Source organism: Dendropsophus ebraccatus, chromosome 14 (genome assembly GCF_027789765.1).
Source record: "Dendropsophus ebraccatus isolate aDenEbr1 chromosome 14, aDenEbr1.pat, whole genome shotgun sequence".
NCBI classification, from domain to species: domain Eukaryota; kingdom Metazoa; phylum Chordata; class Amphibia; order Anura; family Hylidae; genus Dendropsophus; species Dendropsophus ebraccatus.
In genome coordinates this window covers 31,864,877-31,890,970 of record NC_091467.1, presented here as the reverse complement: position 1 = coordinate 31,890,970, position 26,094 = coordinate 31,864,877, and the positions used below count along the sequence as shown (strand labels likewise).

At 45.7% G+C, this 26,094-nt stretch overlaps 1 protein-coding gene across 2 annotated transcripts; it reads right to left on the bottom strand.

Annotated features, from left to right (window-relative positions):
• Positions 1–7,575: 7,575 nt before the first annotated feature.
• Positions 7,576–25,848, bottom strand: CYB561 (cytochrome b561). 2 transcript variants are annotated; one of them, XM_069952845.1, is made up of 7 exons: positions 25,550–25,848; positions 22,817–22,922; positions 19,672–19,901; positions 19,394–19,492; positions 15,199–15,302; positions 12,536–12,693; positions 7,576–10,697 (listed from the first exon to the last, which is right to left on the bottom strand). In XM_069952845.1, exons 3-7 carry the CDS (start codon positions 19,871–19,873, stop codon positions 10,505–10,507), a joined length of 756 nt encoding a protein of 251 aa, XP_069808946.1. In that variant the 5' UTR covers positions 19,874–19,901; positions 22,817–22,922; positions 25,550–25,848; the 3' UTR covers positions 7,576–10,504. The 2 variants fall into 2 exon arrangements, with proteins under 2 accessions (XP_069808946.1, XP_069808945.1); XM_069952844.1 differs by lacking the exon at positions 22,817–22,922 and having other exon boundaries at positions 25,550–25,846.
• Between the last annotated feature and the right edge of the window lie 246 nt (positions 25,849–26,094).

Genomic DNA, 26,094 nt, shown 5'->3' with positions numbered 1-26,094 from the left:
CAGATCCTTTCTGTGTTTTTAATCCACTCCTGGTTTTGGTTGCAATACTGACTGAAATATACTGACTGAAATATACATAGACTGACTGAAATATACTGACTGAAATATACATAGACTGACTGAAATATACGTAGTGTTAACGCAGCCTAAAGGGGTAGTAAGAAGAAGGGGTAGAAGTAAATAAATCTCTGGCACCAGTAGATAGGAAAGATTTTTTTTTTTGCTGAACTACCCCTTTAAGAGCTTGGGAAAGCCTCTTTGAATTATAGAATAAAAGCTTTTTTCATTAGCACAGATCAAGAAGACATGTGATATCTTTGATATAACAGCTATTTAACAGCGTCAGCAGTTAGTCAGCTGCAATTCATTTTTCAAATTCCCTTTGAAGATGCAATTCGTGGCTTGACTGACAGATGTTAGTGTCACCAAACCCACAGTCAGTATGGGACTTGTGTAATATGGAATCAATAATATGCATGTCTTAAATGGAGGAAAAAGCACAGTGTAAACCCAGCCCACCTGGGAATGGGAAGTTGTAAGTGTTTGAGGCAAAGGAGAACAGTGTATGGACAGCAAGTGATAGTCTAGGTATTAGTAGAAAAGATTCTCGCCTCCCCTCTCCTTACCGCTCATGTCTTGGATATGCTGGTCATAACTATTAGAGGACGGCTCGTGTCCATTTAAGGGGATTCACTGGTAATCTAATGGCCACAGGTGCAGCCTGACCATCCTCTCACATCTGGTGTGGGAGGAAACTGGGATCAGAAGGTTGGTTTTTAAACCATCAATTAACCAGAACCTTTGCTAATGAAAAAAGGCATAATAACCAGCCAACACTGCATGTTCATAGAGGAGATGGCTATATGCCATTGATTGTCCAGCAAACAGCTATTGTATATGGCCAGCTTTACACCTTCACTGGTAAACAAGCCCGAGCCACAAACTTCCACTGAGGTAAGAATGATCACATGAGCCTCATGTACAAGGAGTTACAGAGCAAACATCAACTAAATAACAGATGGCACCGACAATAAACGCCTGGCGGAACTCCAGAGTATTATTCCACATCACAATGTGCGCTCCTGAATTCATCCTGGTGATGGCAAACAAAAGCTGTGAAAGTGCCTGCTGTCTAGTTGCACCAATAAAGTCCCTCAACTGATCTATTAGGTAACTAGTGGAATAAGCAGTTCCTTAAAGGACCTTTTACAGGGGCCAATTATTGGCAAAGAGCGTTACTAGGAAATCGGTCCCTGTAAAAGGGGCAGCAATCAGCATAAGACCAGGCAAACACGCGATTATCCGCTGATTGTCTCTATGGAACCTGTTTTAGGCTATGTTCACACTACGTAAAACTACGGCCGTAGTTTTGCGGAGTTGAACATAGCCTTGTGTGCAATGGGATCCCGGCCGGAGCGTACACCCATCGTATGTGCTCCGGCCGGGATCCCAATGCGGCGCCAGAAAAAACTGACATGTCAGTTCACACAGTGAAGCAAGCGGCTTCGGCCACTTGCTTCACTGTGGCCCATGGGAAGCTCTAATGCGGGCGCACGCTGATGCGCCCGCGTCAGAGCTCTGCGGCCGGACGGATCATCCGGCCGGTACTTAAGTACCGGCCGCGATGATCCAGGTACAGACCGGCCGTTCCGTGACCCGGACAGGGTCACGGAACGGCCGGTCTGTTACGACGTGTGAACATAACCTTAATTTTTTTTTTTCTTTATCGGCCGCACTTCATCTAGTGTAAACAGGGGTTTGTGCAGCTGAGAAAGATAAAGGGAAACTGACAGCACAGATATGTATATATCCATGCTGTCAGTTTCCAGATCACAAGCAGCAGTGTATACTTACCAGTCACAGTGCTTTTGATCCGGCCTCTGCCTGAAGGTACAGCCGCCAGATACCGGATCACAAGCAGCGTGGTAAGTATATAGACTGCTTGTGACCAGGAAACAGACAACACAAAGATATCTGTGCTGTCAGTTCCTAGGGATGTAAAGTCAGAGCAAACAAGCAGCAAATCAGCGATTGCTTGTGGCCCCCACAACTGACAAATCGCTATGTGCAAAAGGACCCTGAGGCTCTGTCCACACAAGCATCATGTGTGATGAATTTACCTTGTTAACCCCTTAAGGACCGGGCCTAAAATGGCCTTAAGGACCGGAGCAAATTTTATGAATATGACCTGTGTCACTTTATTCATTAATAACTTCGGGATGCTTTTACCTATCCGGCTGATTCTGAGATTGTTTTCTCGTGACATATTGTACTTCACATTTCTTGTAAATTGGAGTCGATACTTATAACGAATCTTTATGAAAAAAACCAAAATAACGTGAAAAATTGTAAAAAAATGCATTTTTCCAACTTTAAACCTTTTCTGCTTATACAGAAAATGGTTATGCCACATAAATTATATATTAAAGTAGACATGTTGCTAATGCTATTTATGTTGGCAGCATTTATTAAACTATATTTCATTTTTTTTAGACAATAGAAAGCGTAAAACATTAGCAGCAAATTTCCAAATTTTCAGTAAAATTTCAAAATCAGATATTTTTAGGTACCTGTTCAGGTTTAAAGTGTATTTGAGGGGCCTTGTATGTTAGAAAGCCCCACAAAGCACCCCATTTCAGAAACTGCACCCCCCAAACTCTGCAAAAGCATATCCAGAAAGTGTTTTAACCATTTAGGGGAGTCACAGAAATAAAAGCTAAGTGTGTAAGAAATTTGAAAATTTTAATTTTCTGTGCAGAGATTTTATTGTAATCCAATATTTTTCATAATTATAAACTTATTACCAGAGAAATGCACCCCAATAATTATTGCCCCGTTTCTGCAGTTTATAGAAATACCCCATATGTGGCCGTATTGCGCTATTTGACGCAACCACAAGCCTCAGATATAAGGGAGCGCCTAGTGCATTTCAATGGCTCCGTTATATTTGGTCATTTCTGACTGTACCACTTCAGGTTGGCAGAGGCTCTGGGGTGCCAAAACCTAAAAAACACCACTAAAGGGACACCATTTAGAAAACTACACCCCTTAAGCAATGTAACAAGGGGTGCGGTGAGCATCTGGACCCCACAGGTGCTTCACAGATTTTCCCAACAATATGGCGTGAAAAAAGACAAAAGTATTTTTTACACTAAAACGTTGTTCTAGACTTCAATTTTTCATTTTCACAAAGGGATAAAAGGAAAAAAAAAACACAAAACATGTAGCGCAGTTTCTCCCGAGTACGGAAATACCCCACATGTGGCGATAAAGTGCCAAGCGGGCGCAGGACGAGCCTCCAAAGGGAAGGAACGCCAATTGGCCTTTGCAAGCTGGATTTTACTGGAATGGATTTCAAGAGCCACGTCGCATTTACAGAGCCCTCGTGCTGCCAAAACACTGGAAACCCCCCACAAGTGACCCCATTCTGGAAACTACACCCCTCAAGGAATCTAACAAGGGGTGCAGTGAGCATATGGACCCCACTGGTGACAGGCACAAATGTGGAACAATGTGACGTGAAAGTGAAAAATTTCATTTTTTCACTTTCACGCCAAAAATGTGCCCGTCATCAAGGGGTCCATATCCTCATTGCACCCCTTGTTAGATTCCTTGAGGGGTGTAGTTTCCAGAATGGGGTCACTTGTGGGGGGTTTCCACTGTCTTGGCAGCACAAGGGCTCTATAAATGCGACATGGCGTTCATCATCCATTCTAGCCAAATCCAACCTCCAAAATCCAAATGGCGCTCCTTCCCTTCGGAGGCTTGCCCTGCACCCACATGGCGCTTTATGTCCACATGTGGGGTATTTACGGACTCGGGGGAAATTGCTCTACACATTTTGTGTGTTTTTTTTCTCTTTTAACCCCTTGTGAAAATAATAAATTCAAGGCTAGACCAACATTATAGTGTAAAAAATGTAATATTTCATTTTCACGCCACATTGTTCCATATTTGTGCCCGTCACCAGTGGGGTCCATATGCTCACTACACCCCTTGTTACATTCCCTGAGGGGTGTAGTTTCCATAATGGGGTCACTTGTGGGGGGTTTCAACTGTCTTGGCAACACAGGGGCCTTTTAAATGCAACATGGCCCCTCGAAATTCATTCCAGCCAAATCCAGCCTCAAAAAACCAAATGGCTCTCCTTCCCTTTGGAGGCTTACCCTGCACCCGCATGGCGCTTTATGTCCACATGTGGGGTATTTCCGTACTCAGGGGAAATTGCTCTACAAATTTTGTGTTTTTTTTATTCTTTAGCCCCTTGTGAAAATGAAAAAATCATGACAAGATTAATGATTTAGAGTAAAAATTTAAAACAAATTACACCAAATGTTGGTCTAGCCTTGATTTTTTTCCATTTCCACAAGGGGTTAAAAAAGAAAATAAATGCAAAGCGTGTAGGGTAATTTCCCCTGAGTACGAAAATACCCCACATGTGGACATAATGTGCCATATGGGCACAGGGCAAGCCACCAAAGGGACAGAGCGCCATTTAGAGGCTGGAATGGAGGATGGAGGCCATGTCGCAATTACAAAGCTCCTGGGCTGCCAGGACAGTAGAAACCCCCCACAAGTGACCCCATTCTGGAAACTACACCCCATAAGGAATCTAACAAGGGGTGCAGTGAGCATATGGACCCCACTGGTAACAGGCACATATGTAGAACATGTGCCATGAAAATAAAAAATACAATTTTTTTCATTTTCACGTCCCAAATGTGGCCGTCACCAGGGGGCCATATCCCCGCTGCCCCCCTTGTTAGATTCCTTATGGGGTGTAGTTTCCAGAATGGGGTCACTTGTCGGGGGTTTCTACTGTCCTGGCCGCACAGAGGCTTTGTAATTGCATCATGGCATCCTCTAATGGGAATGGCGGCCATACCTATTTAGCTGGGGAAAAAGGGACAATTCTAATTTATTTGGGGGTATTAGGCCAATTATTAGTTTATAAGGTTGGAAATGACAGGTGTCCATCAAATTCAACCTGTGTTGATCCAGAGGAAGGCAAAAATCCCTCGTAAGGCAGACAACAGTAGCCTCATCACAGGGAAAAAAATTCCTTCCCGACTCCATAATGGCGATCAGAATAATCCCTGGACCAATGTGACCCCTGAAATAGGAATAAGGGACAGAATTTAGATAATGTAGAACCCCAATGATGTGTGGTGCGCCTTGAAGCGATCCAGTATGCAGAGGCCGGGGTGATCAGGACAGGTGTCACACTGGAAAATGGCGTCCTTCCTGATCCCCCTGTTACGCCACACTCTGCACTTCTTCTGGGGTCCCCTGTTTTCCAGTGTGAGGGACGTCACCTGGAAAATGTTGTCCTGGTGCGATACGGGGTCCCACATATCCAGAAGCGCTGGGTCCGCTCCATGGCTGCTAAATATTAGGGCGCTATTACTACTTCTGATATGTTCGGATCGTGCCGCAAGCTACAGGGCAGCGAGGGACCGGAAGAGGGGGTGCTGGTATAAAAGTTATCCCCGTACAGGTGGTAACCTTTATCCAGCAGTGGGAAGATCAGTTCCCGAACGATCTCCCCACTAACTCAGAGGATGGGGGGGGAGGGGGCATCTGGGGGCTGGATTTGGGTGTCCCTTCCTTCATACACTCTAAGTGCACGTGCACACTGCGGAATGGCGAAGGATAACCCTTTGTGCATTCCGCAGCTGGCACCCACCGGCAGACTGATGCGGGTGCGCGTCTCCGTCCGTGTCATAGACTCCATTCTATGCACGGGCGGATTCCGCTCTCCGTCAAATGTGTTCATTCTTTGGACGGACGATGGAATCCGCCTGTGCATAACATGGAGTCTATGACACGGGTGGAGACGCGCGCCTGCATCAGTCCGCCGGCGGGTGCCAGCTGCGGAATGCACAAAGGGTTATCCTTCGCCATTCCGCAGTGTGCACGTACCCTAAATCTGTAAGTGTACCCTCAGGTACTCTCACAGAGTTTGTAGAATTTCACGCCATACCGTGATCTCTTATTGGGGCGGTACTGGCGGAAAAGACGTGTCTGGGGGGCAGCGTACGCTACGCTACCCCCAGACACGTCACTGGATGATGAGGATGAATGGAGGAACAAAGGACCCCCCCATTCATCCTCACTGGCTATTTCGGTGTCGGAGGCAATAATAGCGTATGCGTCCGACACCGAAAACACCCTGGGGGTCATCTTTATACGGGGATTGGTATATGGGGTATGTAGTGGTGTAGTGTAAAACTTTATTCCGTGTAGTGTAATGGTGTTTTTTACATGTTTTTTTAACATTAAGTATAAAAAAAAAACTACGCCAAGAAAGGAGTTGCTGATAAATGCCGCACTTATGTGCGGCACTTATAAGCAGACCGTGGCTGTAGGATATAGGAAAAAAACACTCTACGCCAAAAAGGAGGAGTTGCTGATCAGCGGCGCACTTACGTGCGATGCTGATCAGCACTCAGCGGCGATAGGGTGCGGAAAATAGAAAAAAAAAAAAATTGGGAAAAAAAAAAAAATTTTTTCTTCAACCCTATAGCTACTGATATGTGTATTATATACACTTATCAGCCGCTAGGGGGCAGTAGAACGCCAATTCCGGAAAAAGCCGAAGTTTGACGACGCTGGAGCCGATGATTACCGCCGGAAAAAGACGAAGACGATGACTCGTTCGGAACCCGGAAGACGCGATCGGGACGCTGGATCCGGTGAGTATGGGTCAATACCTGCTCTGGACACCTCAGCTACCTAGCTGAGGTGTCCACAGCAGGTATTTAACCCTTTCATGGGGTACTTATATCGCCGTGATCGGCCGGCCGCTCCCGGCGATCGGGACGTGGCACCGTGGCCACCATTACTTTTAACAGTAATGGCGGTCGGTGTCGTCCTCGGGCAGCACCGACCGCCATTGCTTTCCGGGCCATCGGGTCACCGGTGACCCGGAAAGCTGCAGATCGCCGCCATATGCTGATCTGAATTGATCAGCCAATAGCGGCGATCGTCAGCACGGGAGGGGTTAGTCACCCCCCGTGCCGACAAGCAGGGATGGCCTGCTATACATTATAGCAGGCCATCTTCCCCGATCGCTGCGTGTGTACACGCAGTGATCGGGAAAACCGCGGGCGTAAATGTACGCCCGTTTGCGTTAAGGCACGGGTTTTGGGGGTGTACACTTACGCCCGCGGTCGTTAAGGGGTTAAAGTGACTGTACCATCAGGCCCAGGTTGAAGCATAGGAGGTGGGCCGACCCACCCTTAGTGGGAGGAAACCCCCTCCCCTCTATGACATGGCTCCATTACAATCAATAGATCCGTATCATAGAGGGCGGGGGTTTCCTCCCACTGGGGGTAGGTTGGCCCGCCTCCTGTGCTTCAGCCCAGGCCTGATGGTACAGTCACTTTAAGCAACCACAGTTATAGACATACTGTATAAAATATATATGGTCAATGAATATACAAAATGTATGTATATGTGTGTGTGTGTGTGTATATATATATATAGATAGAACACTTTTGATATGCATACTGTTACACACATTTCACCTTTACATTACAAAGTAAACCAGGCAGGTAAAGATGATGCACAGGAGACAGATCAATTACACATTTATTATCACAGAAATCCAGCGTACACATTTGGCACTTACAATTAAGACAAAAAGGGAAATAAGTCACCGGTCCAGCAGGGGCTGCATTAGATCACCAGCATTCACCTAACTGTACTAACATAACAATATGTGAAATTCATGATACTGACCCTATGAGTATAATATCCCAGACCTCCTACCTTCACTGGAATCACTGTGTAATGGGGTCAGGCTATGAGTTCACAGCATATTTTCCACTCTGAAATGTGTCACAGTCTATGCGCTCAGACTTTCGCTGTCTATTTCTCTTTATTGTAGCGACATTCAATGGGGCTAATCCGAGGCCAGGCTACCCAGAAAACATAAGTAAGTGACATTATTTTCGGTGACATATTATAAATCTATTGCAGAATATAATATGCGTCTGACAGCTATATACAGGGATAATAGGAGCCCCTACCTGGCAGTGAGATGATCTTGCATTACTCTACTAAATGAAGTTCCTCTCTCTTTAAAGGAGATCTGTCACTATTTTTTTTATCCTTAAAAACCGCTGTAGGTTAAACTATGCTGATTCTATGGAAGGATTAGTTCTGTACTCACTGGCATCAAACCGGAGCCCACAATGGGTTTATGTCCTCCATGTGCATAACACATAGCACACCAACCAATCACAGGCTACCTGGAGTTGAACGTCGAGAGGTAAAAGTGAATAGGACCCTATTACACGCAAAGATTATCATGCAAAAAATATATCATCGTTCAAATGTAAGCAATAATCTTTTCATGTGTATGTAGGCAACGATTAGACGACTAACAAAAATTTGTTTGTGTTCCACTGAATGCATCTTTTGAGCGGGCGTTTGCTGGGATCAAAAGGAGTATAGAGTAGATGAACAATCATAATTACAATCAAAACTTATGACTATTGTTCCACATATTATGATGAACAATTTCAGGTAATCTGTCAGTTAATCAGAGAAAACGAAAAATGTTGTCTTTGTCTAATAGGGACCCTATGCCAGCTATAAACAGAAGTGTTAAAAATCTAAAACAGTAACAGATCCCCTTTAATCCTGACACAATCCCTGGCGTTTGTGTATTGGCACTGTCAATAGTCGTCCACATACACCATATGAGATTCATAGAGCCGTCTTGAGGTCCACATACTATACTTTTGTCGGCCATACCTGAAGCTCACATGTAAGGCGATCTCAACTGTCTACTGACATCAAAAGGGTCAGGCATGATGCAAAATCACTGCGTGACTCCTTTGTTCTTGAAGATATAAGCCTTGGCCAGGGCTCTCAGGGCTGCAGCTTACCACTCTCTCCTGCCCGTACAGATCACAGGAACACTCAGCTGCGCCAAACATTCCCTTGTGTGGGGAAAGATTACTGATGGCTGAAAGATTCAGCCATTAGTTAGGTGTACGGCCACCTTTTAGACATGTGTCCATATCTTCAAGGAATACAAGCAGACACCATTTCCAGGTGAAACACACAGGGAGTGGTGACATGACTATTCCGTAGGTAAACAGTGGTTATCACTATCTTACCTCCACAAGGGTGCTCCTGCTATCACTGTATACGTTTATTGGTAATGGAACTGTGATCATGTCTGAGTAGACTAGGGCCACCTATCCTACTCCCAATATATTAAGGCAGTCGGTCCTTGTAAAGTTAATACTGATTGTACATACTGTAGATTGACAGTCCACCACTTACAGAGCACAGGAACCTGTAATCCCTATAAGAGGTAGTGGCTCTACATGGTTACATATATAGTCTGTGCTTGTAGTGTGGCTTATGAGATATATCAGATTGTGACTTTTCTTGACAAATAAGACCTTTTGGTGTAAGCGCACAGTAATAGAGCTGTAATACATCAGTCCTCTCCAACCTGAGGCTCCTTAGCTGTGGTAAAACATCAACATCCTGCTTTCCCTGAGAGCTGCAGGCTGGGAGTTGTTGTTCCACCACATATAAGCCTATAGGACAATGTGGTTATCCTGCACACACCGATATGATGTGCTGACACATTCAACAACAAGTCTTATAGACACTAACCTTAAGGAAATGTGCAGACACTTGGCAAATATAAATTAGGTCTACCTTGTAAATTCCCTTTTACTTGGCACTATTAAACCATCCCTGAAATCTGTGCTTGCCGAGACTGAATAAATAAAGCATTTATGTGCTCTTCTTCACACCACGAGGTTAGGGGGTGTTGTGGAGCCTAAGGCCACAAATAGGAACGGATCCCAAAGAGAAGTATAAAGGACATTTAATGATTCTCTCACTGGGAAAGTCAAGGACGGATCCTAAATATTCATCATAATAAAAGTGCCGGACTAGAGGTTACTATCCAGCAATGTAACACAATCACCTTTATACATATAACTTTATATATTATATAATAAAACAGTGCAATAATGCCTTTACTGGTCTACAAAATCTATGTGGGCTCCTCTATTCATTTCAGGTGATGACATACAAGCGCTTTTCATGCTGACTTTAAAAAAAATAAAAAGCAAAATTTTATATATATATATATATATATATATATATATATATATATATATATATATATATATATTTTTTTTTTTTACCTTTAGCAAAACTTTTATATCAATGTGCTTTACTAACCAGCTGAGGGGACAGGTGGTTACACGAAGCAGCACTTGGATGAAGAGCAGCACTATTACCCCACCAGTCGCTGTTCTGCTGTATGCAGGCTGGCCAACAGGGGGCATTTAAAGCGTTAGCATGTCATGACCACATAGGGGGAGGAATGTCTTTCTTTTGAACTTATCCAAACTATACATGAGAAAAGCCAAAAACTCTGCTCCTAACCTTAGGTGGAGCCACGCAAACAGCAACTATCACAAGTTACAATCACAAGCGCTGCAGACTGATAGCTCACAATATTTTATGGTTCTGTTGGGCTCTCCCCCTGAGTCAGAGTTTTGAAGTCAATGGATAGAGCCTGTTCTTCTGGCAATGGTGGTCGCCTCCATTCATCTCGTGTAAGGATAAAGCCTATTACCAGTCCAAATGCTACAAGCAGCAGTCCTAGCGAGTTTGCGAGGATACCTTCTGATGGCAGCTTGGAGTACTCATCTCTGTAAGGAAAAGAGATGCAAACCTTTATACAGAATGATGGAGAACATGAATTACAGCCTGTAGTATCCAGAGCTGCATTTATAATTCTGCAGGTTATCACTAGAAGCAGTCAACAAGCTTCCATAACAGCTTTGCTTAGTTCATATATTTTAGGGAGACAGATTATTTTTCCTACACCAGATTACATTACAGTACCTGTTGGAAAGATGACACTTCTCAAAATGCAAACTACCAGAAAAGCTCAGTATATGCGCTGAGCCTGCAGGGAAAGAGGAGCTGTTTCAGTACTGCAGTCAGCAGAATTGTGAATGCAACCTGAGGGTATGTTCACACTGAGTAAATCAGGCAGAATTCCGCCGCAGAATCCCGCCTGTCTCAGTGTGCCTGTGCCATAGCCAGTCTATGGGAGAGAAACAGATTGCTGAACTCAGGGAGAACAGCCAAATGACAACACTGCCGCCTGCTAATGAAAGCGCTCAATGCAGTGAAGTCCTAGGTGCATTGCCCCCTGGGAAACATGAGTATGCAAAAGAGGAGTCCGTGGAGCCTCATTGAAGAGTCTCAAAACACAGGACTAGCCAGATATCCCTCCGTGAAGGACCCAGCCAAGGAGCTGCCACTTGGCTGGGTCCTTCCCGGAGGGATATCTGGCTAGTCCTGTGTTTTGAGACTCTTCAATGAGGCTCCACGGACTCCTCTTTTGCATACTCATGTTTCCCAGGGGGCAATGCACCTAGGACTTCACTGCATTGAGCGCTTTCATTAGCAGCCGGCAGTGTTGTCATTTGGCTGTTCTCCCTGAGTTCAGCAATCTGTTTCTCTTATGGCTCTACTAGGCATTGCTCCCACCTAGCCAGAATCCTGCTCCACACTGATGAGGGGCAACACCCCGAAACAGCTGTCTGTGGATGGTTACCTAGCCTTGGTTTATCCCTTGTCATTACACTGACTTATAGGGCCACTTAATATGGTGGATTTGGTGGTTTCCTAACAGGAGCTGCCACTTGGCTGGGTCCTTCCCGGAGGGATATCTGGCTAGTCCTGTGTTTTGAGACTCTTCAATGAGGCTCCACGGACTCCTCTTTTGCAGTCTATGGGAGAGCATGTGCTCCTCCGCTGCTGCCGCTCAAAGAAGTGACATGTTACTACTCTGAGCGGAGAGCGGTGACAGTGGAGGAGCGCGCGCTCTCTCCCATAGACTGGCTATGGCACAGGCACACTGAGACAGGCGGGATTCTGCGGCAGAAAGCTTTGCCACAGAATTTCACTAGATTTACTCAGTGTGAACATACCCTTAAATGGTGAACCCCCAGCATATGATGTCCATTGTAGTGTAATTAAATTAATTACACCTTTTATTTGCTGATTATTGGCTTATATTATTGGATTATAGTTTCCATTTACCTACAAAGCAGGCATCATATAGGAACCTCTCTCTTGGCTCCATGATCTCACCTTTATGGAAAAACCTTTATTATGCGCTGTGTTCCAAAAGCCCACCCCTCCTCTGAGAATGACTGACAGCCGGAGGAGGCAGGGGCCGCATTGAAAGATCATGGCAAGATCATGGAGCTAAGAGAAAGGTACCTACGTGATGCCACTGTAGGTAACTGGAAACTGTCAGTACAGTTATATGCATATGCCTGCTGTCAGTTTCCATTAAATGTTTAGGAGTGATGGAAATGGAAATTCTTTAAAGCTGGTAGTAGTATACTAGGTAGGAGTAAGAGATGTAAAGCATGTTACAAGAGAGTGAGTGTACCACAAGGTATAGGTATGACAGAATATGTACAAAATAACGTTGAGTAGATGGGTGGGTTACATTACAGGTACTCACGGTATTGAAAACAGTAGTTTCTCTGTGAGGCCCAGCAAGCATGTGGCAATGGTGCTCACCAATAGACTAAACCCCAAGAACACATGAAATGGCTTAAAGCGACTCTTGATTGCAAAACCCACACCGGGCAGGAAGAACATAATGAAGCCGAGGATCCACTGTGGAGAGAAAGGTTAATAGATGCAGTTATAAAGAAGGTTTACAAAGAAATGGGACAGAGCAATACTGAGGCGCCCATCACCTTTATTCCACAGGAACCAGCGACAACTTTGTCCTTATATAAATACACTGCCTGCACACACTACCAACTAATCTAGATATGTAGACTTATGATCTGTACAAAGACAACAAAAGTTGTTCAGACTAGTCACACAATCTGATCCCACAGTCTTTGTACTGTGACATATTCTCGGATTGTTTCGAGAATATTCTTTCCCATCGTTCATGAGCTAAAGATCTTTCTTGAATGAATGATCTGTCACTGGAAAATTTCCAACACGGCAAACTTATTTTCAGGCGATATCAGTCGGTCATTGGTCGGCTGAAACAGTTGTATGTTGTTAAATTTTACCCGACTAAACAATCTTTTTAGCTGAAATCAGGTTTTCAGTGTCGTTAGGGGAAAAGTGTCCGTTTGTCTACATTTTTTTCTACGGAAGAGAAAAAAGGAGACTGTCTTACTGTTTGTACAGGGTAAGACTAAGGCAGCAGGATGCTACAGACTACACATCCTGTTTGACATCCATTTATAATTAATAAAACTTACATCCTCAGAATTTTAAGGGTAAGTTCACACAATTTATGACTGCGCTACTTTTGGTGTTATATCCCACTCTGAAAGCCCTATTTAAATCAGTAGGAGCTCCATGACAGAAATCTGCAGCCCTGCTCTGCACACAGGAAAGGTTTTTTCCTGTGTGTACAATCCCATAAAAGCCAAATAAATAAATACATGAATGTATCTGCCTCAAAACCAAACTTTTTTTAAAGGGGTTATCCAGCGCTACAAAAACATGGCCACTTTTCCCCCTACTGTTGTCCTCAGTTCAGGTGCAGTTTGCAATTAAGCTCCATTTACTTCAATGGAACTAAGTTTCAAAACCCCACCCAAACTGGAGACAACAGTAGGGGGAAAGTGGCCATGTTTTTGTAGCGCTGGATAACCCCTTTAAAAGAGGTATTCCCATCTCAACTAAGAAATACTTGTAGGAATCATCAAGTTAGTTATTTTTGCAAATACATTAATACAGTGGTGCCTTGGATTACGAGCATAATTCGTTCCGGGACCGGAAACAGCAGAATATGTGATATTATAAGTTACTGTACAGGAATGGAGAGGATGGGAAACACAAGGTCTGACAGAGACTGCAGGGAGCATGAAGGAATGAGCAGGGCAGATGTGGGCACATACATGCAGCACTCACTGTTCGGGGAGAGAGGGGATACAGCTATGGAGAGATTACCTCCACAGTCCTGTCCCCTGATGTAAGCCCCAGCCTGAAGTGGATCTGCTATGATTTGGAAGGTGAGGGAGACTTCCTGGGTCAGAGTACAGTGCTGTAGACCCCACTATGCAGACCATACCCCTCCTCCACTTGCCCTCCCACCCAGTACAGGAAGCTCTTAAACCAAAGCAATGCTCTTAAACCAAGTCACAATTTTGAAAAACTGTGAGCTCTTAAGCCAAAATGCTCTTAAACCAAGTTACTCTTAAACCAAGGTACCACTGTACATTTATTTAGTAAGCTTGTTTCCTACTCCTAATATGTTGCTCTTTCCCTTCCATTCCTGACAGCTTGTTTAGGTTGTTGTTGAGGTTACCGACCACCACTCTACTCTAAAAGCAGTGTTCAGACAAATTTTTGCACAAGCCGCATGGTTGTGCACAGATTTGCAAAACTTTTTCTAGTCTGCACCTGGATAGGCCAGTAGACAGGCAGGGGAATGCAGCATGACCTAATCTGGGTGAGCCATTCCCCTGCGCTGAATTTACTACAATTTACGCCTCCCTACAGGTGTAAATGGTAGCAGAAATCTACATCAACTTGGAGCTTGCTCAGATTTTAGTAAGGGCACACAAGCAACTCAAATGCATCCCGAGATCTCCCAAAACATAGATAAATCCCCTCATAGCTTTATATACACCAGGAAGACCACTGCTTTAAGAGCAGAGTGGTGGTCAGTAACCTAGACAACAAGCTGTCAGCAAGTGGAGGCAAATGGGGGAAGGAGACAAGTTTGCTAAGTGAATGTATGTACAAATATAATTATTAAACCTGATGATCCTTGTATGTTTAACTATGTTAGCCGAGATGCAAAAACACCTTTAACAGAAAACCTTTAAACTGAAAAAAAAAAAAAATCAGGAAATTTAAAAGTATGTTTTGTATGTATGTAGTGTATATAAAAACAGATGATGACAATAGAGATAGGGGTCTGGCGTAATTGAAAAACCACCATCTGAACACTTTGTCCTGGAAGTGATAAGCCACTGTCAGGGCTCTCTGGTTGTGGATTGCCTACGTCTTCCCATACAGAACCTAGGAACGCTCGGCCATGCTAAATGTTCCTGAGTATGGGGGAGGATGTTTGGCTGTTATTGAAGGTGTAAAGGGGTCTTAAGTCTAACGCCACTGAAAGACAGGACAAAAACTGCACCTCACCTGCAGGATGTAGAGCGTGAATGTGGTAATGCCCAACCAGCTGTGCAGACTGTACATATCTGGGATGTTTTTCTTCTTGTGGAACTGGAATACAGCAATGATTCCTGTGGAAAAACAGAAACAACCTTACTAGCTGGCTAATTTATGGCTGTGCGGGTTGTCAACCATTGTGGAAGAGGCAGGGACAGCCTGAAGGACACTGTCACAGACCCTCTGTGACACCGCTGGCGCAAACTAGTTAATTTTTTATCCAGACACCAGATAACAGAGCAGTAACTATGCAATGCTCGTGTGATAGGTAACTGGAAACCGGCAGCATGGATATATGTATTTTGTCTTAAGTGTTTCTGGCTTTGGGAGAGTCGTTGATGGAGAAGGATCTGGGTGTACTTGTAGATAATAGACTACAGAAGAGCACACAATGTCAGTCAGCTGCTTCTAAGGCCAGCAGGATATTGTCATGCATTAACACAGGACTCTCGGGACAGGGATATAATATTACCGCTTTATAAAGCTTTGGTGCGGCCTCATCTGGAGTATGCTGTCCAGTTTTAAAATCCGATTCATAAAAAGAATGTTCTAGAGCTGGAGAGGGTACAAAGACGGGCAACCAAACTAATAAGGGGAATAGAGCATCTTAGTTATGAGGAGAGATTAAAAGAAGTAAATCTGTTTAGTCTGGAGAAGAGACGTTTAAGGGGAGATATGATTAATTTATTTAAATATATAAATGGCCCCTACAAGAGATATGGGAAAAAAATGTTCCAGATAAAACCCCCTCAAAAGGACAAGAGGGCACTGCCTCCGCCTGGAGAGACAAGGGGGCACTGCCTCCGCCTGGAGAGACAAGGGGGCACTGCCTCCGCCTGGAGAGACAAGGGGGCACTGCCTCCGCCTGGAGAGACAAGGGGGCACTGCCTCCGCCTGGAGAGACAAGGGGGCACTGCCTCCGCCTGGAGAGACAAGAGGGCACTGCCTCCGCCTGGAGAAAAAAAGGTCCAATCTCCGGAGGTGACAAGCCTTCTTTACCATGAGAACTGTGAATCTGTGGAACAGTCTACCACAGGATCTGGTCACAGCAAAAACAGTAGAGGGCTTCAAAACAGGGCTAGACAAGTTCTTAGACCAAAATAATATAAATGCTTATGTATAGAACCTATCACCCCTTCCCTGTATCCATCCCCTCCTTGGTTGAACTTGATATACATGTTTGTTTCTTTTTTCAACCATACTAACCAATATGTAATAACTTTTGACAAAACTTACTGATCACAGAGGGTCTCACTGCTCAATCCTGTGATACAGCCAGGGTATGAGTGTCTCTCTCTGGCTGTCAATTAAATCTGAATCTCACGCTATCTATGAAGCAAAGAAGTTGGATCTTCGGGCAGCAGAGGTGTGGCACACACTACTACATACCTCCTACTACTACATATACTCCTGACACTGTCTTAATTCAAAGGCCGCTCTGCATATCAATGGGACCGTGCCAGGAGCGTTCATAAGCCATCAGGCCGCCACCCGATGATCAGCTGATTGTTGTCCCTGTTACACGGTGCGATAATGGGCCCGATTCAGCCAATTATCGCTCCGGTAATAGGGCCCTTAGAAGGCCATAACCACAGACCATTGGGTAGAAACAATAGTGTGAACCTTACCTTCTGTATTACAGGAAGCCTCAGAAATGCAAAATGAGACCAAAAGGGCAGAAGAAGCAAATATTTCCAATGATCAAACGAGAACAGTCAGTAGGACAAGATCTCATGTGAAACCACTGAAGTTATTTCTCAAACAGAAATTATTAGGCCTGGAGAGCACAGCCGATCTCTCTTTTGATATAAGAAACGTCCCTTATAGGAATGGGGTTTAAAAGAAACCTTTCTGTCTTGTTAATCCTGAAACACAGCCCAACTTTACCACTGTAATCTGGAGGTATGTGTCTGCTCCATATCACCTTACATCTTTTCAAAGACCGCAATATCTTATCTGAGACAAGAGGCTTAATGCGTCTGGTGTATTTAGGTTCTATATTAAAGGGAACCTGTCACCCCCCGTGCCGGGGTGACAGGCTCTCGACCCCCCGTTAGAGCCCCCTATACTCACCTAATCCCGCCGGGTCCCGCTTCTGGAGGTGGTCGGGTGATGAAGATCTCAGCCGCTGCAGCCCGGCGCGCGCGCTGAGAGATGAGTCCAACACCCATAGAGAATGACAGGAGAGTCCAGCGCTCCGTCATTCTCTATGAGCGTTGGACTCATCTCTCAGCGCACGCGCCGGGCTGCAGCGGCTGAGATCTCCGTCACCCGACCGTATCCAGAAGCGGGACCCGGCAGGATTAGGTGAGTATAGGGGGCTCTAATGGGGGGTCGTGAGCCTGTCACCCCGGCACGGGGGATGACAGGTTCCCTTTAAGGCTATATTACACTGCACAATTTTCCGGGGGAAGCGAGCGCCGATCTGTCAGGTCAGCGCTCACTTCCCCCTCATTCTCCACGCGCTGCCTGTGCTATCACACGCACAGATAGTGAGCAGCGAGCAGCGGAAGGTGCTGACCACTGAAGTCACAGAGGTCAGGTCCTATTATACAGAGCAACCAGCAGCAGATCGTCGCTGACATAGTCATGCTTTTTCACCATGTTGCAAGACCACAATCGGCCAACGCTGTGCATGAACGGTCAGTAATCGGCCAATGATAGTTAAGTGCAATAGGCCCTTTAGGGTCCTATTACACGGAGCGATGATTAACGACTAACGATAAACGATCGCAAACAAGACTGTTTGTCGTTAATCTGAAATTGTTCACCATATTACGATAATTGTTAGTTACGATCGGTACAATGATCGTTATTGCGATCGTTACTATGATCATTTATTCCTTATGATCCCAGAAAAACAATGAAAAATTTGCAATTACACTGAACGAATGTGGAATTACAGCAAACAATTAACGATAATTTTAGGTTCAGATCTATATCAACGATCAACGATTTTTTGATCGTTGCCTGAAATTACACAGAACGATTATCGGTTAAATTTTATCGATTTAACGATTCTTTGCACGATAATCGTCCCGTGTCAAAGGGCCCTTAGTTTTCAACAAAGACGAGCTGTTGTCTTGGAGGGAGCTTACTCTTATCTGTCCTCAGTCAGACAGGTTTGCACTCAAAAAAAAGAGTTGACTTCAGTGATATTTTTGCGATTCTAAAGTCCTTCCAAATATGCATTACACAGGGAATATGGAAGGAATAAAAAGGAGACACTCCAAGGGGTTGGCATTCCACTTTCCTAATTACATAATATCGATATTATGTTCCCCTTGCTTCACAGAGGTTCCAATCTATAGATCACTCCATATGGCTCCTATACAGGTCGATAGGTCACATAAATGCATTATAATAAAACTCATACTGCTGATGGTAATAACTGGAAAAACACTGTAATCTATCCATCGCAAGTGATCTGATATGAAGGATGGGACCAATGACATTTTACTGCCCCTCCCTCCACCCGTTTATGTAGAGACACATCTGCTCCGTGACAATTAGAGCCTCGAAATTAGATCAACTTGTCATGTAAAGGACACAGCAGAGCCAGAGGCGACATACAGACGTCCTGTGTATATGTGAGGGTCAGGAGAGAGAGAGAAACATAACGTGCACCAAGATGAATAACACAAGACAGAGGACTCTGTGCAGCTCAGAAGGGAGTGCCATACTTACTTAGCTAGGGTGGTACCAATGTTAAGCACAAGTGCCATTTAAAGGGGTTTTTCGCCAATTTTCTTATTTCTTTTAAATCAACTATTGCCAGAGATTTGTAATTTACTTCTATTTAAAAAAAAAAATCTCCAGTCTTCCAATACTTATCAGCTGCTGTATGCCCTGCACGAAGTGATGTATTATTTCCAATCCAGAGAGCAGGGGAGGTTTTCTATGGGGATTTGCGGCTACTCTGGACAGTTCCTGACATGGACAGAGGTGGCAGCAGAGAGCACTGGGCCAGACTGAAAAGAATACATCCTTCATGCAGAAAATACAGCAGCTGATAAGTACTGGGGAAAATGGTGAACAACCCTTTTAACAACACTAGATTGTTCTTGTAAAATTTTATTTCAGGCTATGTTCACATATACAATAAAATAAAAGCAATATATGGCTGTAATTGTGAGTGGACAATACCACATGATGCAGCACCTACCTACAAGAGAGATTATCAGTGCCATTATATGCAATACACCATGGAGGATCTTGGTCGCCCTCTTGGTTTCATGTCTAAACACTCGAAAAACCAATAGTGCTATGGAGAGAAAACAAGTGAACAGACATCATGTTGTATCCAGAAACACACTGACTTCGATTACACAATATAACTATAAAGGCCACTTATGAAATGTGTTTATGAAGTTTGTTGGGTTTATATAACTGATTATGTGGCTGCTGCATTTTGTCTAAATCGACTGTCTGTTCTTTACTCACCATCACCGCACAAGAAGACCATGCCCAGCACCATGCAAAGGGGGTGGACGTTAAATTGCTCTGCTCCTTCCCATGAAAATCCCCCTCTGTACTGTGACAGCCAAGCTCCTGTAATCGCCAGTGCAGCTACCCCCAGGATCTGAGATGCGGCCACCAGGTATGGCATCAGGCCAGTGTTCTCTCGGACAAGAGAGTCATCCATTGTGGAGAAGGAAGGAGCTCAGTTCTTGCTGAGGAAGAAAGGAAAATATTAGTGAACCAGAAGCCAAGTGTAAAACCTCCAAGAAATTATTCAGTAAAACAAACATGAGCTGCTAATGTGTGCCGACATTGTTCAGGAATGAGGAACACCACAGAGATCAAGGAGGTGAGTTGGCCTCCAGATTAACCAGGTCTCCATATAATGGATCATCTGTGGGATCTGCAGGAAAAAAAAGTCAGATCCATGGAGGCCGCACCTCACGCTTAAAGGGTTGTCCAGGGAATTCTGTTTATAGCCAGGGTTTAGTAAGTATAAGGGAAAAAAAAAAAGTACTCTCCTACCTTAATTCCCCGCCATTAAACAGTGCACAGTCAGTGACTAATTTCCTTCACGGATTGGCTGAGCAGTTACTTCTTTGTGTGGAGACAGGAAGCGCACCAGGCACAGTTAGGGTGGGTTCACACTGAGGAATTCTCGCGGATAAATTCCACGGAATTCCGTCACCTGCACGCGCGCCTCTCTGCTCGTGCAATAGACACCATTCTATGCACAGGCGGATTCCGCATTCCGCCGAAAGAATTGACACGTGGCTAGAGAGAGAACTACAGATGTTTGATGTTCGGGCCTTAAAGGGGTTGTTCACCAAATTATTTTTTAAAATGTTAAATTAACTGGTGACAGAAATTAGTAATTTACTTCTATTAAAAAAAAATCTCAAGCCTTTCAGTACTTATCAGCTGCTGTACGTCCTGCAGGAAGCGGTATTCTTTCCAGCATGGAGAGCAGGAGAGGTTTTCTATGAGGATTTTCTCCTGCTCTGAACAGTTCCTGACACGGACAGAGGTGGCAGCAGAGAGCACTGTGTCAGACTGGAAACAATACACTACTTCCTACAGGACATACAGCAGCTGATAAGTAAATAGAACTATTTTTTAAATAGAACTAAATTTTTAATCTCTGACACCAGTTGATTTGAAAGATTTTTTTTTTTTTTTGTGAACTACCCCTTTAATCATAGTTTAATGCATTACTGTCCGTTTCATGCTTCCTGTGGTTCAGTCAGCATGGCACCACTGGCAGGTTTCCTCTGAAGGATCTACTACTAACATCTCTGCGCCATATAGAATAGGTCACTTTCACAGGTCTTGCACAGTCCAGGACTTGACAGGTCAGTGCTACTTTTTGTGGTGCACAATATAGGTTTTAATGTTCTGGCTGACGGGTGTAAAATTCCATCTATTATTGCACTGCAGGCACCGTCCTACCCCACTGTCAACTCTGTATCTGTTATGGAAAATTTAGTATGAAATCAACATCTACTTACAAAGGAAATTACATAGGGTGTGAATGAGGTGGAAGAAGTAGACTGCAGCTAGAAGGAGAATTACATGAAATTAATCTCGGTAATAAAGCAGCGCAACGGCCGTGGGACTGGACGCTACTACCGCCACATACTATAGCCTGGAGATGATACATGGCTCCTATACTGTGGGTGATGCACATCACTAATAGCATTATTACAATGCTGGACATGGTGTCTGGCACTGATAAGGTTAATTGAAAAGTGCTCGGAGATGACGCAGGTAGAACAGCCAGGGGACAACGCGTCTGTCAGCTGACAGCGCTATCCGTGTGTGGGGGATAAACTGGTTACATCTTCTCTCTATGGCATTTATTAAGATACAGGCCAGACAGGAGGTGGCAGTGCCCTGGGGCGGCTGCAGACATGGCCGGTCAGCATCAGGCTCCGCTACATGGACAGACGATAGGGCTGAAACTTCCACCTAACAACATCACAGTTACAGAGCGTTACATTACAGAGGCTTATCCTGCTCAGACAAGAAAAACAATGGATGCAGAGCAAACCGTGAAGAGGGACAAGAGTACACAGTATGGAAACAAGCAGGGCTCTGTCTGTAATAGGCCGATGCCTGCAGGACAGGTTCTCAGGCTCGGGGTGGTTTCCACTCACAGTTAACAAGTCAGTCTTAGGCTGGGTTCACACTACGTTTTTGCAATTCATTTTTTTCATGCGTTTTTGCAAATTGCAATTGTGTGCATCCATTTTGATCCGTTTTTCCATTGACTTCCATTATAAAAAAAAAAAAAAAAAACGGATCAAAACGCATCCAATTTTTTAAACATACACAAAAATAAGGTCAAGGATGTTTTTGTGTACCTTAAAAAAAAACAAACGGATGCGTCTTGATCCGTTTCTTTTATATAATGTAAGTCAATGGAAAATCGGATCCGTTTTTCCATCCGTTTTTTGCAAAAACAGATTAAAAGAACGGATTGCATAAACGTAGTGTGAACCCAGCCTTAGGAATAGTGAAGGACTAACAAGAAAAGTATTAGCAAAAAAGTAAAATAAAAGCGTCCCCCCCCCCTAATATGGTGTAAACAATCAGATTTGTAAGGTTATTGTAAGGACTGGACAAACCCTGTGGACAATAGACCAGTTAGACCAGTCCAGAAACAGGAGTGACTTTAATCCCCCCTAAAATACAAAAACTGGAGAAAACGGCCAAAAAAACGTAGCAAGAAGCAGCAGACGTCTGGGCGCACGGCCGCTGCCTCCTGAGGTTTACCAGCTGTTCACCATATTCCAGCTTCAATATATGATGAGAGTTTAGCAAGGCCGGGGCCCCAGAGAACATTTTTTATTTCTAATAAGGTCCCTCTGTGTCTTATCAAATAGTGGTGAGAAGACCTGCCAAACCTGATAGTTCAGCATTAGATTACCAGTGGCTGGAGAAGCTGGATGCAGCCCTGAGGCTGCCTGGAAAACATTGATACAGCCATAGGCCATATCCATGTTTTCCACAGTGTGTTCACTCAACACTATTTATAAACCCCATGGCAAATGACAATGACAAATGTCAGATGAGCGTGGATGATGTCACTGCTGGATCAGCCATCACTACTGCTGAGGGAACCTACCAAAATGTTTGGTGCTTGATTCCCGGTGGCTGCAGACGTTGGATGGCACTCTATGGCTGCCAGGAAGTTCTCCAGTACTGCCTAGGGCGGCATCCGTCTTCCACAGCTGAGGGGAATCAAACACCCATCATTCGGGTTCAGATAACGTTCCCAAACCCGAACATTTTCACAGATTCGCTCGACACTACTCATCACTGATTCAGTGGGACCTTCTCCATTTTTGTCCAGTCTGTCGTTTTCTCTTCTCTTACTGATCCAGTACAGTCACCCTACACAGGGTACCACTTAACCCTATAGGGTCTATGCCCACCTTCAGAGAGAGACGACCACAAGAAATGTACTGGTTCTTTTCTAGGGTTAAACCTCAGCACATTAACCCAAAACTAAACCCAGAGGTCAGGGGTCATGGAGAAGACCCGATGTACAGCAACATTCCCCAGACCAGGATGCAGAACTACAACCCCCATCAAGTGCTGGTAAGATCGTGTCTGTCAGGGATCGCTGAACTTTGTAGCTTTCTGCAATACATGGTACGTCAGTGTTCCCTAACTTGCAGCACTCCAGCTGTTGCAAAACTACAACTCCCATCATGCCCTGATAAGCGTGCAGCTGTCAGGACATAGTGAAAGTTGTAGTTTTTGCATCACATGTTGGAGACCATTATATCACACCAAGTACTTCCCAGTCTGTTGTCTCCTATCATGATGGACGTGGTACTCTCACAACAGCTGGAGAGCCTGGGGGTCATTCACACGTTCTGTGCACGGTCCGTAACTACGAATGATTGCCAGGGGATGGACTGTACTGTACTGATACAACTCCGAAGAGTAAGGCCCTATTCCACCAACAGATCTGACGGCAGATTATCTGCCAAAGATTTGAAGCCAAACCCAGGAACAGACTATAAACAGAGAACGGGTCAAAAAGGAAAGACTGGATTTCTCCTCTTTTCTAATCCATTCCTGGGTTTCAAATCTTTGGCAGATAATCTGTCGTCAGATCTGTTGGTGGAATAGGGGCTTAAACAGTTTCAAAGCTCTTGGCATGATAATGAATTATGAGTCCATAACATAGATCATCATTGTACATAGATCATCTTGTATTAATGGACTGTGTGAATGCTCCTTACAGGTAACGCAGCCGGTCTGCCCCCTTACAGGTAACGCAGCCGGTCTGCCCCCTTACAGGTAACGCAGCCGGTCTGCCCCCTTACAGGTAACGCAGCCGGTCTGCCCCCTTACAGGTAACGCAGCCGGTCTGCCCCCTCACAGGTAACGCAGCCGGTCTGCCCCCTCACAGGTAACGCAGCCGGTCTGCCCCCTCACAGGTAACGCAGCCGGTCTGCCCCTCTCAGGTAACGCAGCCGGTCTGCCCCCTCTCAGGTAACGCAGCCGGTCTGCCCCCTCTCAGGTAACGCAGCCGGTCTGCCCCCTCACAGGTAACGCAGCCGGTCTGCCCCCTCTCAGGTAACGCAGCCGGTCTGCCCCCTCACAGGTAACGCAGCCGGTCTGCCCCCTCTCAGGTAACGCAGCCGGTCTGCCCCCTCACAGGTAACGCAGCCGGTCTGCCCCCTCACAGGTAACGCAGCCGGTCTGCCCCCTCACAGGTAACGCAGCCGGTCTGCCCCCTCACAGGTAACGCAGCCGGTCTGCCCCCTCTCAGGTAACGCAGCCGCTCTGCCCCCTCACAGTTAACGCAGCCGCTCTGCCCCCTCACAGGTAACGCAGCCGGTCTGCCCCCTCACAGGTAACGCAGCCGGTCTGCCCCCTCACAGGTAACGCAGCCGGTCTGCCCCCTCACAGGTAACGCAGCCGGTCTGCCCCCTCACAGGTAACGCAGCCGGTCTGCCCCCTCACAGGTAACGCAGCCGGTCTGCCCCCTCACAGGTAACGCAGCCGGTCTGCCCCCTCACAGGTAACGCAGCCGGTCTGCCCCCTCACAGGTAACGCAGCCGGTCTGCCCCCTCACAGGTAACGCAGCCGGTCTGACCCCTCTCAGGTAACGCAGCCGGTCTGACCCCTCTCAGGTAACGCAGCCGGTCTGACCCCTCACAGGTAACGCAGCCGGTCTGCCCCCTCACAGGTAACGCAGCCGGTCTGCCCCCTCACAGGTAACGCAGCCGGTCTGCCCCCTCTCAGGTAACGCAGCCGGTCTGCCCCCTCACAGGTAACGCAGCCGGTCTGCCCCCTCACAGGTAACGCAGCCGGTCTGCCCCCTCACAGGTAACGCAGCCGGTCTGCCCCCTCACAGGTAACGCAGCCGGTCTGCCCCCTCACAGGTAACGCAGCCGGTCTGCCCCCTTACCACAGGACCCCTCTTAGCTCTACCTACAGACCCCCAGATGGTCAGGGTATTCAGTATCCCTCTCTGTGACCACCAAATCTCTCAGGGCTAAACGCCAGATCCCGCATTCTATACCGCACATACAGGGAGCGGACGCCGACCGGTTTTATTTTTGGGAAATTACATAAAAAAAAACCCATCTGATATGTGAGGAAGTGGTGATAGAAGAAGCCAAGTGAGTGAGGGAAACAGCAGAGGGGCTGTATATAGGGAGTATACTGGGGGCAGCAACTTCCATCCACATCAACAGGAGACCACCTGAGGAGCCAGTGCCAGCAGCTGCTACCCCCACCCTGAATATATATATATATATATATATATATATATACATACACACATACATACATACACAAAGACTATGACAAGCACACACAGCAGCCATGTCCGTACCTGCAGCCTGTAGTCAGTCCCTGTGGTGCCTCAGTCCCTGGCAGTCCCTGTGCCCATCTGTCCGTGCAGCCGCCCCCGTCACCAGCCCCGCCGTCCCTGTCACACTCGGTGTCGCACACTCAGGGCTTTCCCATTTCCGGGCTGTGTCACTGGTAGGAGGATCCTCCGGCTCCAGCGCCGAGTATACCGGGGTGTGCCTGCTCCTAGCCGGCGGTGTATGCTGCACCTGACACTATATACCGGCCACAGCCCCCACAGCACTGCAGCCCCCTCCAGCTGTGTCAGGAAAACGTACAATGTCGCACGGCTGCTGCCGCCGCTATTGTCTGCAAGTGGCGCTCCGGGCAAATACTTCATTAAGAATAAAAAAAAATAAAAAAAAAGCGACCACTAGGGGGCGTGTGTACCAGGAACAGGCAGGGGAAATACATGGGCATGTTCACACAGACAGAAAAATCGCGGTTTCCAGATCCTATTTCCTATTGCCCATAATATGGAATCAGGGTTTCTTATGTTGGCTACTGCACATACATGTAGTCTATAGA

What these genes read in the sequence shown, in the direction of transcription:
- CYB561 (XM_069952845.1), bottom strand. Translation starts at nt 19,873, where the DNA reads ATGGATGACTCTCTTGTCCGAGAGAACACTGGCCTGATGCCATACCTG. An exon ending in ACTGATAATCTCTCTTGTAG is followed by an intron (nt 15,303 to 19,393) that starts GTAGGTGCTGCA and finishes GTTTTTCCACAG; the next exon opens with GAATCATTGCTGTATTCCAG. An exon ending in TCACGCTCTACATCCTGCAG is followed by an intron (nt 12,694 to 15,198) that starts GTGAGGTGCAGT and finishes TTCTCTCCACAG; the next exon opens with TGGATCCTCGGCTTCATTAT.